The sequence below is a fragment of the Pempheris klunzingeri genome, chromosome 13 (assembly GCF_042242105.1).
Source record: "Pempheris klunzingeri isolate RE-2024b chromosome 13, fPemKlu1.hap1, whole genome shotgun sequence".
In the NCBI taxonomy this organism is placed as follows: Eukaryota; Metazoa; Chordata; class Actinopteri; order Acropomatiformes; family Pempheridae; genus Pempheris; species Pempheris klunzingeri.
The window spans coordinates 15,812,891-15,831,304 of NC_092024.1; the positions used below are offsets into that span (position 1 = coordinate 15,812,891).

Consider the following 18,414-nt stretch of genomic DNA (forward strand, 5'->3'; position numbering starts at 1 on the left):
CTGGGTATTCATACAAAGCTCTCCTCCAACCTTGTTTCCCCTCCCTCTTTTCTCTCCCATGCCTGTGAGTCACTTCCATGCACCATTTCAGGGGAAGGGGAGGGAAAAGGCAAATAAACAAGATCTCTTTCCAGAGTTTATGTTCTCAAAGGGAACTAGATGAGGGGGTGGCGGGCGAGGGGGCGTGGGGGGTCTGCGGCCAGCAATTGAAAACTGTTGCCCTTACCCGGAGAGATCTGTGTACACTACTTGCAAAGTCAAACAAATAGATCCAGGGTGCAGGTTTACGTGTGCGTTTGTGCGACTGCCCGTAAACCTCCCCGCCTGTCATCTTCAATCACTGTTCTCTTTTCCTAATCAGGCCTCTCTCTCTCTCTCTCTTTCCATACGTGTGTCTATGTGAAATGGTGTTTGTGTGTGTGTTTTTGTGTTTGTGTGTCACTGTGTGCCAGGCCTGGATCCAGAGAAGCACTTAGGAAAACCTCTGGCTGACATGGAGCCCTATCTGAAACAGGTCACAGACTGGTAGATACTCTGCCACCCTGTTCACACTATTGACTGCAGTACTTCCGTGTACTTCTACGAGTACATCTTTTGCTCACAGTCAGGTTACCTGATGTTCATGTTTAAAGTCGTTCAAAATCTTAAATCTTATTTAAATGAGAAAATATCCCAGTCACACCAGTCATATTCTTGCTGGTTTTATCACAATGTTAAAATAGTTTTTTAGTCTTCTGTTAAAGTGGGGGTCAAAAATGATACACCTCTAAATTGAACACAAAGACGTTCTAGTAATGTAAAACACGTTATTTCTAATTATTTCTAGTCTATAAACTAGAAATGTAGGTGAAATGATGGAAATTGAGTGGGTTTCAAAGTATTTTAATAGGGTGTTTTGTTTCCACTGATTAGCTCTCCCAGAAGTACGGCGTTCATATTTGTGGAGAAGGGGGTGAATATGAGACCTTCACCCTTGATTGCCCTCTCTTCAAAAAGAAGATAGTTATGTGAGTAAAGGAATATAATCGTAGAAGAATATGCCTGTAGTAGATCTCAGTTACTCTGGTTTCAGAATGTGGCTGCTGTAAGTTTGTAAAGAGATGCCAGCACGGCTGTATGTAAAAGTTTTCTGTGTGTGTATGCAGTGATGCAGCGGAGACAGTGATCCATTCGGCAGACGCCTTTGCTCCAGTTGGCTACCTGCGCTTCACCGAGATGCACACCGAGAGCAAAGACAGCGTGAGTCAAACTTCAGAAGGAATCCGTGAGCGTAACTTGTTTTACAAATACCATCAATGCTGTTCAATGCTGAATAAATCATTTTACTACAAAAGTTTGAGATGCTTTGGGGTTGATTAGTTTAAAAGCACTCTGAGGGCAAAACAAATACAAGAACAAAACCTTTTGGTGTCTGATAACTTTGTCGAGCAGAAGAGAAACACATCACTGTAGGGCAGGGTTCAGATCAACCTCCAGAGGGCCTCTTGCACACTCTTGCTCTCGGTCTCTCCCTTTATCCCTCTCTGTCTCTCCTCTAGCCCCACATGGCCTACTTTGACATCTGCAATATTCACTGCAGCCTGAAACTAGGCCCAGCTTAATAAACATGTCTGCTCACATTAAGGCGCTTTGCATTCAGGTAGCTGGCTAAGCGGACACGGGCGGGGGTTGCAGGGAGGCAGTAGGAATTGGTTTTTGGTATATTAGAAGGAGCTGAATGGGGCTTTACAGACAAGAAGGGTGTCACTTCAAAACATTTTGCTTTCCCTGCAAGAGCAGACAACTTTATAATCCTTAAATTATTGACAAAAATTGTGTGATGGAGACACTGACCTAAATTATGTGTGCTTTTAATTTCTCAAATTGTCTGGTCTAATAAGACACCTACTAACTGAAGAGTATTCCTAGAGACAGGATGTGCTGCTCGTATGCTGTTATATTTGTGGAAGCGAGTTAAGAGCATCAGGGTTACACGGAGGGATGCCACTCGCCTGCAGTTCGACATGCCCCCAAGTTAAGCATGTGATTTGCACGTGTGTTTCTTTGCATGTCACATAATAATGTGTACATTTGAGTTTGTGTTTGTTTTTATGCAGCCTTGTGTGTGTGTGTGTGTATATCTGTGTTTTGGATGGGGGCTGGGACTGTTATGGACAGAAAACATACCCCCATCCTACAACCTCCGTGACCCTGCAGCCTCTCTCCCTACAGCTATATATTTTTTCACTCCCCACACCGCCCACCCCCATCACACAAACACATGCACGCTCACACACTCTCACACTCTCACAGCCCCAGTAGCCCCCCCTAGGTTGCTGGGGGAAGAGCAGGGAGATCCAGGGCCTGCGAGGAGAGGGGAGGGGAGGATGGGGGGCAACCAGGGGAGAACCTGCCCTGGTTCAGCCTTCTGAAGCTCTTCTCGTCAGGGTGACAGATCTGCGGTGACACCAGCACTAGAGGAAACTGCACCGGGCTCAGGGGGTGGGGATGGACCACCATCATTTGCCCTCCGTTAATGCTAGTCAAGCTATTTTTCATGCTGGCCAGGAGAGAGGGGATGAAGTATAATTAATTTGATTATCATATGGCCTAATGCAGTTGACAGCAGATGAGGGGGGTGAATGAGTGTTGGGCTGGGTGAGGGGGGCGTTGAGGAAATATGAAATATCTATTTAAATGTGTGACGCCTCAGCAGGATTTGGCAGGTAATATGTATGCCTTAGAGAATGGTAATGATTTGTTATTTAAAGAAGTAGCAGAGTGTAGAGGCAAAGTATAAGTAAACAGAAGAAAAAACTGGTGAAATCCAAAACATGTCTCACCCATCCAGTCATGAGTTTTGACTGACAGCCAGCATGATTGAATCTACAGTATCAGAAAACACCACTCCCTATTCGCCTGAACCGCGAATATGTTAGCATGTTGTTTCATATTCATTCACCTTGAAGTTATGTGTGTCTGGGCCCTTGTCATGAAAGACTGACACACACAGCCCACTTGGTGGGGTATTTGAAAAGGCTGGCTAATTATACAGCATTTTGTCTGTCTTTGCAAAAGGCTCAGCGCTCTTTGGTGGGCGTTTGGCCTAATGTATTCCCTGTGGTGCTTTATTGCAGGATGTGGTGGCGAGAGCTTTGCCCCATGGTAGTTGTCCTTGCCAGAACGCCATTGACAAGATGACTGAAGAGGTGGAATATGCTGATCAAGCTGAAGACAACCAGCAAGAATTTACATCAAATAGTGACCTTAGTTGTCAGCGGGGCCACGGTGAGATTCATTTATGGTGAAACATGCACGTGCTGACACGCATGCTTGAGTGTGTGTTTATGGGAGTGTGTCAGATGATATCTGTGTGTTGTGTGTGCTCCTTGGATCTGTGTCATGTGGCCAGCATCATGATGCTAGTATTTTTGAGTGATTGTTTGACAAGACCTGTCAGTTCAGCAGTGTATTTGTGACAGTCTCTGAATTCATTCCTCCTTTGCCATAAACTACCAATGCATGAATTACCTTTCATACAGCATATGCCCTGGTTATAAAAGCTAAAAAAATGACTTGCCCATTTTGTGTGATCTAAAAGTCTTAATCAAGCATTGCAAGCATTGAACCAACCGTTTGCAGTGCTGACTGCACAAAGCACTCATGGAAATCCAAACCTGCTAATCCTCTTCCCTTTTTATGCTATTGTATTTCTTCCTGCAGATCTCCCTCCATCCTGCTCACCAAGAAGCTCAGGAGGTTATCAGTGGATCTCTGGCATCAACGGCCTCCACAGCCAAGAGCCTGGGATCCAGGACCAGACACGGGCTGCTTTCACACAGCTTCAAAGTAAGAGAAAGTGTGAGGGAGAGAAGGAGCAAAGAGGGTGAACAGTTTTGAAAAACATGGTGTACCAGAGCTGTGGACATGCTTTTAAATATCTCCTTGCTCAGAGTCTACTCTAAAATGATTTTTTGCCTCTTTGAAATTGGCAAAGCAAAAGGCACACAGAACGACACTCGCAAGTAAACCAAACTTTCAATAAGTCATGTTTTCTATGATCAAATAAAAAACTTTGATATGATCAAGGGGGGATCATACAGAATTCCTTTGTCCAGGGATGATTTAAGCAGCCCAGTGTATTAGATTCTGCAGGGCTTACTGTACTACACCCCCAACTGAAGCCAAATACAATAGAGAAAAACATATGGGGAAAACTTCTTTGTCCCTTGGGTGTCTTTCTTTCTCCTTGCTGTGTTTTCCAAAGACGCGCGAGGAGGTGTGGCAGAGCTTGAGAAGTCGTTCTTATTCAAAAGTGCTTGTCAACCCAGCAGGCAAAACCCTGTGTGTCAGAGACTCTGTCAGTCACAAGAATGGGATGGCAAGTTGGCCACCAAACAAGGACAAAGCACTTTAAATTAACCCAAACCAAGCCTCTTCTAAAACACACACACGCACACACACACACACACACTCAGACACACAGTGCAGTCATGTTGGGTGGGTTATCGTTTTTGCCCTGCAGAAGTTTAAAAGTGCATGCTTTTACAGTGTATCTGAGTCTTTTTTTTCTCTTTCTCTTTTTTGATGGAGAAAGAGGAGCGAAAGATGAAAAGCATATTTAATGTTTATCGTGGTGCTCGGCTGAACAGCCTTCACAGTGCAGAGACAATATTAAACAAGTTAATATTTAATGAACAACCTCTTTGTATGAGGGTGAAGTAGTCTGAGACGCTAGTGTTGGCAAAGGAAAAACAAACTTGAAGCTCTTTCAAATGATTGTAGGGAGAAAGGCTTTGCTTTGAGCCCTTGTTCCTGCGTTTGCATCCAAAGCCCACAATGTGCACATATACTAAGTTAGACTGCACTTTACAGAAGGGGACAAACACCATTACCACTTTAAAGCAGCTTCAATGTCAGAAAAACTTTGAAATTATCCACCTTATAACTGCAATGACTGTTTTAACAGACTGACTATGTAGATATAGCACAGCTGCAAGCCTGACACTTTCACACAAGCAAATGTCTGAGCACTGACTTAGACTCCATGAGTATGTGCTCACTGTCATCCTTGTCTGTTGCAGTGGTAGTAGATACAGTAGTCTTAATTTTCTCAAAACAAGAGGAAAGCAAACAGGAAAAATAGAACTAGAATGCAAAACCAGACCAAAAACATGAGTCTTCAAGAATCAATTGCATGAAATTGGTGACCAGTTACAATCAAGGATCTGCTGAGGGTAGATGCAACATTTCCTTTTAGTCACAAACCTACCATTATGCCTGTGTAAACTTGAAAAAACATTGGATATAAACCAGAATGTACAATATGCTACACTACAGTGAGTTACAGTATAATGTGATGCTTGTGTTCAGGTGAGTTGGACAGCAGAGGTTGGACAATGAAAGATATTATCCTGGTCCACCTGTATGTGAGGTGCATGGAAGACTTTGCTCCTCTCAACGCAGTCTATAAGGAACACTTTGGCATAAATCCCCCAGCAAGGTAAAGGTGCAAACACACACATACAGACCTTTTCTCCTGTTTTTCAAACTCTAGAGCATTTGCTTCTCTGCTCAATTTTTTTTACTCTCAATTATTACTCTAGCATTAACTCCAGGTTTCCCCTCTTTTGCATGAAGGGTGTGTGTCCAGGCTCCTCTACCTGCCGGTCAGCTGCTGCAGATGGACTGTCTGCTCCATGATTGGACCGAACCCTGTGAGGATGGTTCCTGCCACCGGAGGGAAGCACTGCATGTCCAGAGCCTGTCCCACTGGGCCCCAGCAAACATCGGGCCCTACAGCCAGGCGCTCAGGGTAAGGCTCCACAGTCCAGAGCAGGAGAAGGTAGTTCAAGTTTGGTGATGGCCACATAAGTAAGAATGTTGTTCTGCTAATTAACAAATGATTATTCAGCTAAATGTTTCTTTATTTCATTTTCTTAAGTTCATTTCTTATTTTATATTCATCATTTTCTGTACATTTCAACCCCATTCTTGACATTACTTGTTTGGCTACTGATTGTAAATTATTGTGAAACATCTTCCACTGAATCCCTTGTCTGAGGGGCTAAACCAAATGCAAGGAACATTATTTTCTTTTCTGTCATGATACTTTGTTGTGCTTGACTCCTACAAAAGCAATGCAAGTGTCTCAGATCACGTGCAACACTTTTGAGTGCATCCCTGTTGTCTCTGTTTACGTATAGATGCATGCGTGCAGATGCATGTGATTGTTGCTTTGTGTGATAGTTTGTTCTCATTACTACTTTTATGTACACACGCAAATATGTATCCCTGTTATAGTGGGCAGTGTGTATCTATTTTTGCACTTGTTTGTAAAACTACAAATCGAATTTCTTTCATATTGTTTCAAACCCAGAAAGAATGCCGAATTCAAAGGCAGAGCAGAGGAAATGTGGGCTGTGGTTGCACGGTTGGCTTGGTGTTTTGTTTACCCAGTGTGTATTATATGGGATTACACTTGTCAAGGTACTGTCAACAAGGATAGTGTCCATCTCCTCCACACTGTCCTTGATCCTGCAGCCAAATCCGTCTGTGAGTGAGAACATGTGTGGATTAGCCATTCGTTTAGAGCTTGACGGCACATCTCACCAGTGTGTCACCGAAGCTCAGAGGATCTTGTGCAGGTTGGATTCCTGGGATGTAACCTACAGAGTCAGGTTTGCTTTTAACATGCCAGGACTGTTTGATTTCCTCAATAGAGTCTCATTGAGACATGAAATTTAAGTCAGCTGTGGCCGTGTGCTATTGCCTCTGGAAAACAGTCTAATCGCTCATTCCTCTAATGATCATTCATATCCGAACCAATTTTAGAAAACAATGAGAGGAGTTTGCTTGCTCAGAGCTGTACATGGTGTTTCATATGACCCCTGCGTCGTCTCTCAGTGTATCTGCTCCTCCTCCACGCTGCAATGACTTAATTTGATCAAAAAGGTATTAACAACTCTTCAATGCAGCTAGGGATTTGATACAATTACCCCCTTGCTGTGAGCAAGCATGCAGTGCCACCCCTCCTGTCTCCAGTACCACACTGACTCCATCTTAATGATGATTTTCCTGGGTGACTGTTGCCGTGGGACACCGTAGCGACAGGGCTCTGGCAACAACAGGCACAGAAAAGCTGCTGTGTGTGACCAAATAACCTGAAGCTTTTCACATTCACTGTCTGTGGAAAAAAATAGTAATTAAAAGAAGGATCCAGCGATACAAGGGGGTTGGAAGGGGGTTGAACCTGAAATGATTAAAAAAAGAATTTGTGATCTTAAGTATGTCCAGAGAATGTGATCGTTTTTGTGATGAGTTCTTTGGGTTCAGTGACTTATGACATAATGGAGGAAATAGATATCAAATGACAGTAGCCTTAGATCAATGATTCTGGTTCTGGTTTGTGAATATCATAAAGCATAGTGATGCTAGCCATTTGAATATGCTATAGTCAAACAGGGTTATAAAATGACCAATGTTCAGCTCTATTGGGAGTGTATTCTTTTGACAAGTATCCAGTGGTTTGAGAGCGAGCACGTGGGCACTGACAGAACATGGCATTCTGGCCCTGCAGGATTTGACTACAGCCAGTCTCTGCTGTGAAGGCTGGTACTGGTGGAGGTAGAGAGGAACGGCATTAGGGATTGGCACGTGATGGGTGCTGGAACTTCAATCTCCATCCATCTATTCATCTATGTGCCTGGCTTGTCATGTCTTTCAGCTTCAGCTCTTGGGAATGGCAAGCTGACTGAATGTCGACTTGGACTGGCAAGCTGACACATTCAGATCTGATTTGATTTTAAGAATTAGTTAACCTTTATGTTGTCAAAGCTGGGGGGCCTCATGTGTTATTGTATGTTAATGTATAATATGCTGCTAGTTTAAGTTAGAGCCGCAAGCCATATAGACAAAATCATTTATTTAATTTATGCTTTGTTTTTACATTATGTCACGTTGTTCCGTACCTGACTGACATGTGTTTGGAGGTTCATGGTAATACATACTAGTTGCAGTCTGATAGATCATTGGTGTGTGCAGTAGAATCAAAGTTCTTGCCACGAATTGTCTTGTTTTGCTGTTTTTTTATCAGAGATAAATGCAAATGCAAATTTCGCTGTCATTTGTTTTAGACATACTTTGCATAACCTAATTAAGATATAAGACATTTCACTGTTTTATTACATCAATCAAGCCATTATGAACAAATGCTGCTCTCAGACATCCAGTTTTTGTCACAAAATATCAAAACAAATTCTCTCATCATAACAAAAGCCAAGTAATGGCATGCTTTTAAAATAAATAAAAGTTATTACTGCATTTTCTGTCAGTTGTTTCTTAGAAGGAGCTTTTAAACAATCCTTTTGCATTAATATAATAGCAGGAAAAAAGAGCATGGGCCTGTTTCTTAAGCCAGCAATGTTCCACATTTTTACACAGAAATCCATTTGTACTAATGACAGACGATTACGCTTATGAGTTGCCAGATGGAAAAAATTGACCTATCATTTACTAAAGTCACAGGAGCCTCAAACTGCAGTTTTTTTTTCCCCACATCTATCTAGATTAATGCTGCTTGTTCCATTACATTCCCTTTGGAGCCACATTGACAGAGGCAAACACAATAGCCAAACCAGGTCTGAATAGAAAGACTATGAGTTGAATGGTTGTTAAACATCTCCTCTTTCCTGTTAAGGTAAGTGGTTCACCCATGGGATATTTGCAGAGAAATTATACTCACTGATCAGATTCTGCGGGGTGTGTTTTGGGAGCTGACTGCACTAGCCTCAGGTTGATGGTGAACACTAACCCCTTGCCTCATTCCCCTAATTGTGAGTGACAGTCAATATTGTGGAAGACTTTCTTGCACAAGCCTGCGATAGGATTTGCATTGGATTTTGAAAATTGTCAAAGTGGACTGTGAGGCATCAGGAGGGAAATGGATCTGACGTGGCCAATTAGCGTCAAAGGGAGGAGTGTGCTGTGGCGGGTGGTAGAATTTGAATAATCTCCTCACAGGAGTCTTAATGTCTTAAAACAATGAGCTCAACTTTGTTTGACCTTCTTGATGAAAAGTTCAGAGGTCAGGCTGAGTCACAGTGAGGTTGGGCCACCCATGTAGAGGCAGAAAGAGACTGTATTTCGAAGTTTCCCCTTCTCATTCCTCTGCCTCATTTAGATTTTTTATTTTAGCCAATAAAGTGTTATAATGGGAATACTATCAAAGGTGTCCTTAAATTACTTTAAGGACATTTTAAACTAATTGACAGTACAGAGTGACAGGAAACATGAGACAGGAAATGCAATTTGATAAAGATCCCCAGGTTTTGCGGTCATCTAAGACTACTAGCTCACAACGCACCCCACAAAATATCTATATTTTTATCTAACATTCTCCATTTTTGTTTTGTAAAGAAACATACAGATATGTTACAGTGTTTTCCATCAGATATATAGTAGGACAAACAAACAGTACATGATGAGCTTGCAAAGATAGCAGCCCTGCTTTATGGTGAACAATCAAAAGGTTGACAGTTAAATATGAGCTAGTGTGGTGAGTGAGAAAGCAAAAATTTTAGTGATGAATGGCAGAAATTAAGCTAAGTGCTCTAGTTTTATGGTTTGTTGTTCTCACCCAGAATGTTTCTCTACTGTAAAAGAGCCAACATGCACAATTCAGCAGCCCCCCACCGTCATCACATCAAACATCCCCCCACCTCCCCAAACTTCCTCAGCTTACATCTAGAGAATACATCTACCTCAATTACCACAGAAGAGTAATTAGCCAAAAAACTGAGTGTGTGCGTGCATCTGCGTTCAGGGAGGTATCCATGCAGCATGAACAGATTAATTAGGACATTTAACTTCATTTCTAATATAACAAAATTAATCCCATAAAATATGAGGGATCTCGGAGGAGGTGCCTGTCAGCTTCTGACGCCTCTCCCCTGTTTGCCATAATCTATTAAAACCTTGCTTTTATCTCACCTCTCCCCTGTCATACTTTATGGATTTTTTCATAAACACGGCCCATACTTCATAAATGTCTCAATTTTCTAGTCTATTAACATTACTTCAAAAGCGCTTGATAAAAGAGGAGGGCATGCGTGAAATAATGCACCAATAATACGAAGCGCTGGAGGCTAGAACAGTAGGGGCGGCTCTCTAGCGTGCACACTCAGACAATGCAAGGGATGTTATCAACTTTAATAAAAGAACAAATAATCACTTTCAGCCAAGGAGGAGGGGAGATGAGGCAGTGAGGAAGGGGTGGGGCCAGAAGCGGAACAGTTGTTGAGTAATTGAGTCGATGAAAAATGAGGTCTTGAAGGCTCAGCGGTTTGAGGAGTCGGGAGATTGAAGGCTACTCAAAACTACGGTGTTCCTCAGTACGTGTTGTTACTTGCTCCTTGTTGCAGTGGAGGATGTTAACACAGATTTGTTTTTTCTTTTCATTTCACTGAAGACATAAGTAGAATAGGCTGGTTGTTTCCTCTCCTGAATGCCTGAACTGTGTGCAATGGGTTGAACCTTTTGTCTGGAGAGAGCCAGGAAGGTTTTGACTGACAGTCTGAGGCTTCACCTCACAGCCTTTCCCCAGTGTGCATTGATTCAGTTCCTTTCTCTGTACATCACCTGAGTCTGTCTCTGTAGGCTTTACTCATCCTACCAAAACACTGGGGTCAACTGTCTTCGCTTGAACTGGACACACATGAAACACACTGATCAAACCCAGTAAGTCCTTACCGCAATGGCATGTCGGCTGTATGCCCCGAGGCCAAGACACACGCAGACACACACATACACACACATACACCTGTGTGCTCTTTGTGATAGGGCCTGACTGTTTGACAGGGTAAACTGGTTTGGTCATTAAAATGCACTGCAGTGAGTCACAGGTGACTCACTGTGACGCACTCATGTCTGACAGGAGAGGTATACAACATTCAAACCACATTGAGTGGCATGCAAATAGATAAAGATGCATGCAAAGACAAAGAGGATGGGCAATTGAGCACATTATCTCAAACCATCAGTAACTAAACATTTGTTGACATATGGTCTATGTACCCACAACAATGCTGTCTTGTATGCAAAAATGGGGACTTCTTTCCCCCTCCTCTGCATGCCAAGATGTATATCTGTGTGGGACAGGACTGGAGCTGTTGTATGTGGGTGCCTCCAAATGTGTGCACATGTATGTGAAAGGTCTAATCAGACCACCTTTTTAATCTGATGAGGGGGCAGTTTTATGGGAAGTGTTAGACTGCAGCAGAGGAAATTATGTTCCTCTCAACCCCCAACCCAATAGTCCCCCCTCCCTTTCTGTCCTGCTGTGACCTCATAGCAGCTGACCTGCCACGGCTTTGGTCATTTTCAGGAGTCAGTGCATTCTTTGCTACATTATTCTGCGCTGTTGCTGCTGCAGCACCACGTGGGGACAGGCTGGTATCAGCTTGTACCAGGCGAGGACAGGGGAAGGACTGGATCTGTCAGAGTGCATCGACTCTCAAGCGGCCACGTACGCCGGCGCTGTGCCTCTGCCCCGGCCCCTGCCACACTCCCACTCATTAATGGGCCCGGCCCTGACAACTGATCCTAATTGCCTTTGAACAGCTCTTCATGTATTATTGGTGCCTGACTGCCTTGGTTCATGTCAACAAGCCATGGGAAGCAGGGGCATGGTAGCCACAGCCATCGTCCCTCTTCCTCTTTTACATACTGAATGATGTGGAGATATATATATGTATATATATATATAAATATGTCATGTGTGTACGTGTACACATTGGTGGAGATATACCACTTCACCATGGTTAATTACCTGGGAAGCCTGGGAAGTCTCTGGTGTCTCTACTGAATGGTCAGCATTAGAACTGTACAAAAGTCTTCCACTTTTCTCACCACAGATCTGCAAATTTCTTGTCTGCTCTCTATGTAAAAAGCATTAAGTAATTAGAACATTTAATGGAATGTAGATGAATGTAATCAGTTCTGATTTATAATATGATTTTATTTGATAAATGGTTTTTAATTTGAGAGAGCCACATGGTACATGAGTGTGTGTGTATGTGTGTGTGTATGTGCGAGCTTGTTTGCCTCTCACTTTGTCACTGCTGATGAGCTGTAAAGGGGTGAATGGTTCAGAGACATCAAGAAGGCATCTGAAAAGCGTCATGTAAAGATCCCACCACTTCAGATATCTGCCAAGACACTGGAGCTGTTACAATTGCAATTACAAACACTCAGTCAAAACACATCGTTATTTGTACTCCCATGTGTGAATTATTACCCCATATCCAACTATTTACTTCCCATTTTACCCCTCTATTTGAATACTGAGAGAGGAGAGGTGGGGTGGCTTGGCTTTTTATTTGTGGAATGAAATAACTGAATACCAAATGCATAGATAAAAAGCATAGCGGCGTGTTCTGTCCACTCCCATCACTGTCTAAGAAAGGAGAGACGTATGACCATCCCATTACTATGGTAACTAGCCACTATATTCAGAGCTGCCCGGGTGTGTTTCTTCCCCCTGCAGTGACGAGAGGGCATAGCTGACAGGGCCTACAAACACACACACACACACACACACACACAGATAGGGAAGGTCTGGAAGATGCTTCTTCTGAAATATACACATGTGGCAAATACAGACAGAACAATACAGGGGCCTGGTCTCTGACATACTGTTGTGGTGACATGCAGAAACTAATAGGGAACAGTGGAAGGAAAAATGTAACCCCCTCCTAGCTTTTCAACATTTTACCCATAGCCGTGGTTTATCCAAAAAAATAGACACAGAGACATTAAAATGATCTTAAAGTGATCAAGCAGTAAGAGAATTTAATTAAACATAGGCAGATAGGCAAAAAAATGCATTATGCTTTCATATTTTTGATGTATGTATGCTATCAGCCATACAGAGTTGGAAAAAAAACGTCCAGCATTTTATTAATAGAGTGGTTTGTTTGCACAGAATAAGTAACAAAGAGAAAACATGATTGATGTGTTACTAAATACAGGTTTTACAGCATTAATTGTCACCAACTCAGACTGAAAGGCGGTTAGAAATGGTTTGTTACTGCAGCAGATTCCCCTACTGTCTGCTGTAGAGCACTGTGCTGTAGCTTTAGGAAAGTGATCTTTTAGATGATTTCTAGAGTTATTACGCTCTCCTATCTTTCTGCGATTCTTTAAGTTGCTGTGGCTAGAAACGGTCATTAAATCCACATACAACAAGTGTTCTAGCATGGCCATTTTGTCTTCATTTATTAAGGGATTTTTTTTAGGAGTGTTACAGCTTTTACATTCCATTTACTTTTGGCCACTCGCTTCATCATGAATTTCACATGGAGCAATTCTTAGGAGTAGTAACTTTTAACCCGGGTCATTCATTTTTCAAAAACCATTGTCATCAAAGCACACTTCACTGAGGAAAAAACTGCTGCAGATGAATAATATACCGTCTCCTGGTTTTTCTGCGGACAGATCAGCATGTTCACTTTTAATATATATTTATTATTGATATTATGGATTTATTATGTAAGGGGATGTTAAACCTCGTGAGTCTAGGTAATGTAATGAAGTAAAGATGCTCAGGGTAAGAGCTCATTCAGTATAATATAGAGTACACAATATTTTCCTCATGTCAAAATTTATTGAGTTGAATTTTGTGCTCTGGCACAATTGTTAATATTTGCTCTATTTTTCAGTAGGGATTCAATACATATTCAGCACATTGTATTTTATCAGTTTGCCATAGTGAGAATGTTATTATCTCTGGTACACATTTATAGTGTTGCAAATGTATGCATTTTTCAAAGTGTAAACAAAGAATTCTTAAATAGAAAATCTTACTTTTTAGATTTATTTTATTTTCTACTGTTTTATAAACACCTTTCAGCTTCATTGGATTTTCAGTATTTGATGATGAGAATTAATAAAGAATGACACACGTGTAGAAACCCCCAACAATTTGTTATACCATTTACTATTTTCCTTATTTTTTCCAAAATTTTCCTTCATCCATATTCCTGCCTTTCCTCTGGTGGAATTTGTGGCTTATTTAGATGAACATTTTGACTTTGCAAAAAAAAAAAAAAGGAAAAAAGAAGAAAATCCAAAAAGACTTCAATGCTGTCTAGCCAGCTTGTCCATGGATTGAGTGGACTTTGTATGAATGGCATTGCCTTTTTAATGCAGCCATACTGCCATCTGTTGAGATGAGAAGGGAATACATCTCTTTTTGCTCTCCTGTGCATTTTCTGCACTGTCTTGTTCATTCTATCTTTCATTTTTTGTTCCTTCTGTTAGTCATCTTTTATTTGTGGATACTGAACTACATGTGGTGTCCATTACAAGCAGCAGAGTAGCAGCAGGGCAAGGAATAGAGGGTTTGTGTGTGTGTGTTTGACTGGATGTTTTGAATGTGGACACAGAGGCTTCATGTCCCTGGGTTGCAGGCTGACTTGTTTTGGACATTCACACTGTCTCTTGCAGAATAGACATTGCATTGCACACACACAGAGTTGCTTAACGTCACCACTAGTGACAGTTACACTTTAATGGTTGGGCCATAGCACTTTGTGTTGACATAATTCTTTTGTGCCCAGGTTGAGCTAGTGCTTCCATTACCAGCCAGACCAAGAGATGTAGCCTCAAAAAGAGGAGAAAATATGAAAAGACAGAAGAGACGAGGTGGTCACAGCTGGGAAGGGAGAAAGAACGGGGTTGAGGGTTGCAGTTTCAGCATCATTCAATCAGACAACATGCCCCTCAGCTGAAACTGCGAGACCCTCCCCGATTCTCTCGAATTAGGGAGATTAGCAGGAAAGCGCATAATGCAGGATGATGGAATTTGTCATAATTTGCATTGTCCTGGAAAGATTCGGTTTGATAGAGCGATGCATGGAGGGGCTTGTCATGTCCCACGGGCAGGTCATAGAGGAAGCTTGGCAGAAATGATTTTTGCGATATGTGCATCAGTCGTAAAAGCCTCACAACCAATTTGTCAAAAAATGTGAGGTCGGGACAGTTGAAGGCAGCAGGGCATTTTGCCTAACGCAATGAAAAACCATGCCCCTCCATCACTCTTCGTCCACAACCCAACTCTAGTGTGGCACAGTACTCCACAGCAATAGACAATTTTATTTGTTATGTTTTATTTGTCTGAACATCATTACAGTAACAGTAAATTTAGATAAAAACAAAACCCAAAAAGCTTAATCAAATATTGTCTGTGATGTACAGAGGCAGTTTTATTTTATTGTAAAAATATTTTTTATGGTGGTGGAAAGATTTATTTATTTATTCGTGTATTCATGCCTGTTGGCATTCAGATGTGTCTCCCCGAGCATCCAGCAGTCAGGCTTCCATGACCTTGGTTGTACTACTGAGCGGCAGCTCCTGACCACCATAAAGTTGACCAGAGCTGACATGACAGTGTTACTCTTCCGCACGGTTCAGTGTCTATGGAGTGGGCATGTCGAGGGCAGACATCCAGGCACAACAGAAAAATACACATAAGCTTAGAGAAGGTGGGGGTTGGGGAAAGGCCAGTGTCCCTTGCTCAGACTGACCACATATTGCCTCAACAATGGCTAATTATAGTTGTGTAATTTTTAATGTTCTTCTAAATTTACCATCGTAATAACCTTGTGTTTTGAACATATGCTCATGGTTTGTTTTCTGTGCAGTTTTAGACCTGGGAGAATACATTCAGAAATGCCCTATACTTGCCTTTCTTTGTGCACTTCATACGGCTATTTATGTCGCTGTTTAAGTAACACTGATTTTGTGTGACAGTTGAGCATACAGGGGTTAGGCTCAAACTGGAGCACAAACAGGAAGCAAAAAATAGAGATTGTGGAAAAAAGAGGAGGGAATAAAAAAGGCAAATATCTCCCTCCCCCTTCCCATGAAGCCTTAAATGAGAAGCCTAACATGGGGAGAGATTCTGTAGACGGAAGAACGGTTGTGGTTCTCCTGAAAGGTTTGTATTTGTAGAAATGAGGTGTCAGAAGAGGCAGGATTTCCTCAGGGCGCAGCACAACATGAGCCCATCTCTTATCATTTCCCACTCCCAGACGTGATCTGCTTTGAATGCACTAATGCTGAAAGAGCCCCACAGACTTGAAGCCAGTTCAAGATGAAATCACAGCACACATCCCTGACAAACTGCCATCCACCACACAAGGATTAAACAGTCGTTGCATATCAAATCCCTGCCAAAAAGCAGAAATAATATATGCACTTAAATACATTCAACAAAACTTCAACCTCAGTTTTTTGATCCCCACATTTTGAACTATGTTGAGCTATTTGCCAACCCTAAAATATTCAAGAAAAGGAGAAAATTATTAAAGTGGAAAAAGTAAATTTGAAAATTTGTCACATATATTAAGAATGTTCCATAAGGAATTAAAAGTGAACCAAGGAGTATCCCGTTTAAAGTAAATTATTGTTTATGTATTGAATTAAGTGTTAGATGGGACATAGCATGTGAATGCATCATCCTTGGTTTCAATAAGACCTTGTGCAATTAACACAAGTCAGAATCCTTTAACATTTTTTTTCCTATATTCACAATAAACTATTTGATAACGGCTTTTAATTTTCCAAAGTAATCTTTAAAGTTTTAGCTATGAGTTGGAAAGCCTTGTCCATGTGCTCTGAAGATGCACCCATTTACCCTTACTCCATCGTGATAAAAAGCAGTCAAAAGATGTAGTAATATCCCCATGAAAGGACATACCACAAATATTAATTATATTTCACATTTAATCATCCACTCTGTACTTTACACTGCACTGCCATTACCCTTTTAGCTTGGTTACATGTGTCCTTGCATAACAGAAAAGTTACACCGTATTAATCTAACCTATTTTACACATCTTGTATCATCATTTTCCTGCTTAAATTATGCATGAGGTCTCAATGGGAGAAATGTGACCATTAGCATATCTGATAGGAGTGGAGTAGCAGTTTTCCACCTCTCTCTGTCCTTGGAACCATGCAGAAAAACCTGACTGTTCGTCAATACCAGGTCATTTTATCCAGGCCAGCCCAGTTCATCTATACCGTTCCAAAGCTCTGCTAATGACACACAGAGACGTCTTCAACACGATGGGGGCCCAGAGGGCTCCAACACCAGTGTGAATATAGTCTGGCACTGTCTGGTCATCTCTGGAAGCTCTTTCACAAAAACTGCAATTAGAAACACCTCAGACAAACCAGCCTGAAACGAGACACCGTTAAGGATTGGAAGCGGACACAGCCAGGCGCTTCCTGAGTATATTTACATACACGTTACTGTCTGCAGCTCACCGGGATGGAGAGAGAAAATGTCTTTGGGGGTGGTGACCTTTTGACATGTCATTGGGTTTATTAGAAAAGTAATGGCGTTGTAGCCATGAAATAAAGATCGATAAAGCATGAGCAAAAATACAGCTTAGTTATTACTAAGCAGGAAAGAGTGTGTGGTGATCACTTCAGTTGTTCTCCTCATTGGAAGCTTGTTTGGCTTTTGAAAAATATGTCTAAGTTTATGTCCATTTTTACTGTTAGGGTTGGTTGATCACTCAGTATTATTGCTTCATTGTCTCTACACTGTGGCACACATAGAGACACATTTCTCAGTAAGAGATATTGTGACATTGTTTGCAAGTCTAAATTAATGATACATTTATATTGTGAACTATCAAAAACAAGCATTTGACCCGTCAACTAAATGGGACAAGCATGGGTTGGTAAGTTTTTAATCATCAGTTCTTCAGTAAATATCATTAAAGATTGAAAATGAGATATTTTGCTCTGGTATTTACTGTGATTTGAATTTCACCCATATGTACTGTATGTTTTCTCTCATGGAAAAACTGTTTTAAGGTATAATGAAAATTATTCATTTTTGCTCCAAAACTCACTAAATAAAGCCTGAAATTTCTGAAAACCTATCAAGTCATGACAGCGAATATCAAATGTAATTAAGAAGCAGTTGAACAGGAATAAACCAACATGAACATGTATTGATTCACTGGCCCTTTTCTCTGTGGGCCATTTAGACTGCTAAGGCTAGCATTTGAAAATACTTACCTTGTTATAGAAAGTTTAATGTCATATGCAATTGTTTGACCCTTATGAATATTAAAGGATCCCATCTCTGGCCTATTAAAAATGCATGTGGCATTGTGGTTGTTGATCACGTTTAGAACGCCCATGCAAATTGGACTGTCTTCCCTGTCAAGGCCTAAGATGAATAATGTAGTTGTGTTGTATATTCAGGGACACACCATTGACAGTCAATTAACAAGTTTGATTGGTGTGTGAACTCATTCTTTTGAACTGTTAATTTTATGTAAATAGTATTCGCTCTCCCTTCTCCACTGTCTCTCCCCCATCCAGGTTCACCACAGAAATATGTGCCCCCACCAC

At 41.5% G+C, this 18,414-nt stretch overlaps 1 protein-coding gene across 1 annotated transcript in view; it reads left to right on the forward strand.

Annotated features, from left to right (window-relative positions):
- dph6 (diphthamine biosynthesis 6) overlaps positions 1-18,414 on the forward strand; it is a 53,638-nt gene that overhangs the window by 22,226 nt on the left and 12,998 nt on the right. The window contains exons 6-12 of the mRNA XM_070842756.1: positions 453-514; positions 913-1,007; positions 1,146-1,239; positions 3,117-3,267; positions 3,703-3,828; positions 5,353-5,482; positions 5,620-5,794. Coding sequence (XP_070698857.1) covers positions 453-514; positions 913-1,007; positions 1,146-1,239; positions 3,117-3,267; positions 3,703-3,828; positions 5,353-5,482; positions 5,620-5,794 — 833 coding nt within the window. The remainder of the gene's footprint in view (positions 1-452; positions 515-912; positions 1,008-1,145; positions 1,240-3,116; positions 3,268-3,702; positions 3,829-5,352; positions 5,483-5,619; positions 5,795-18,414) is intronic.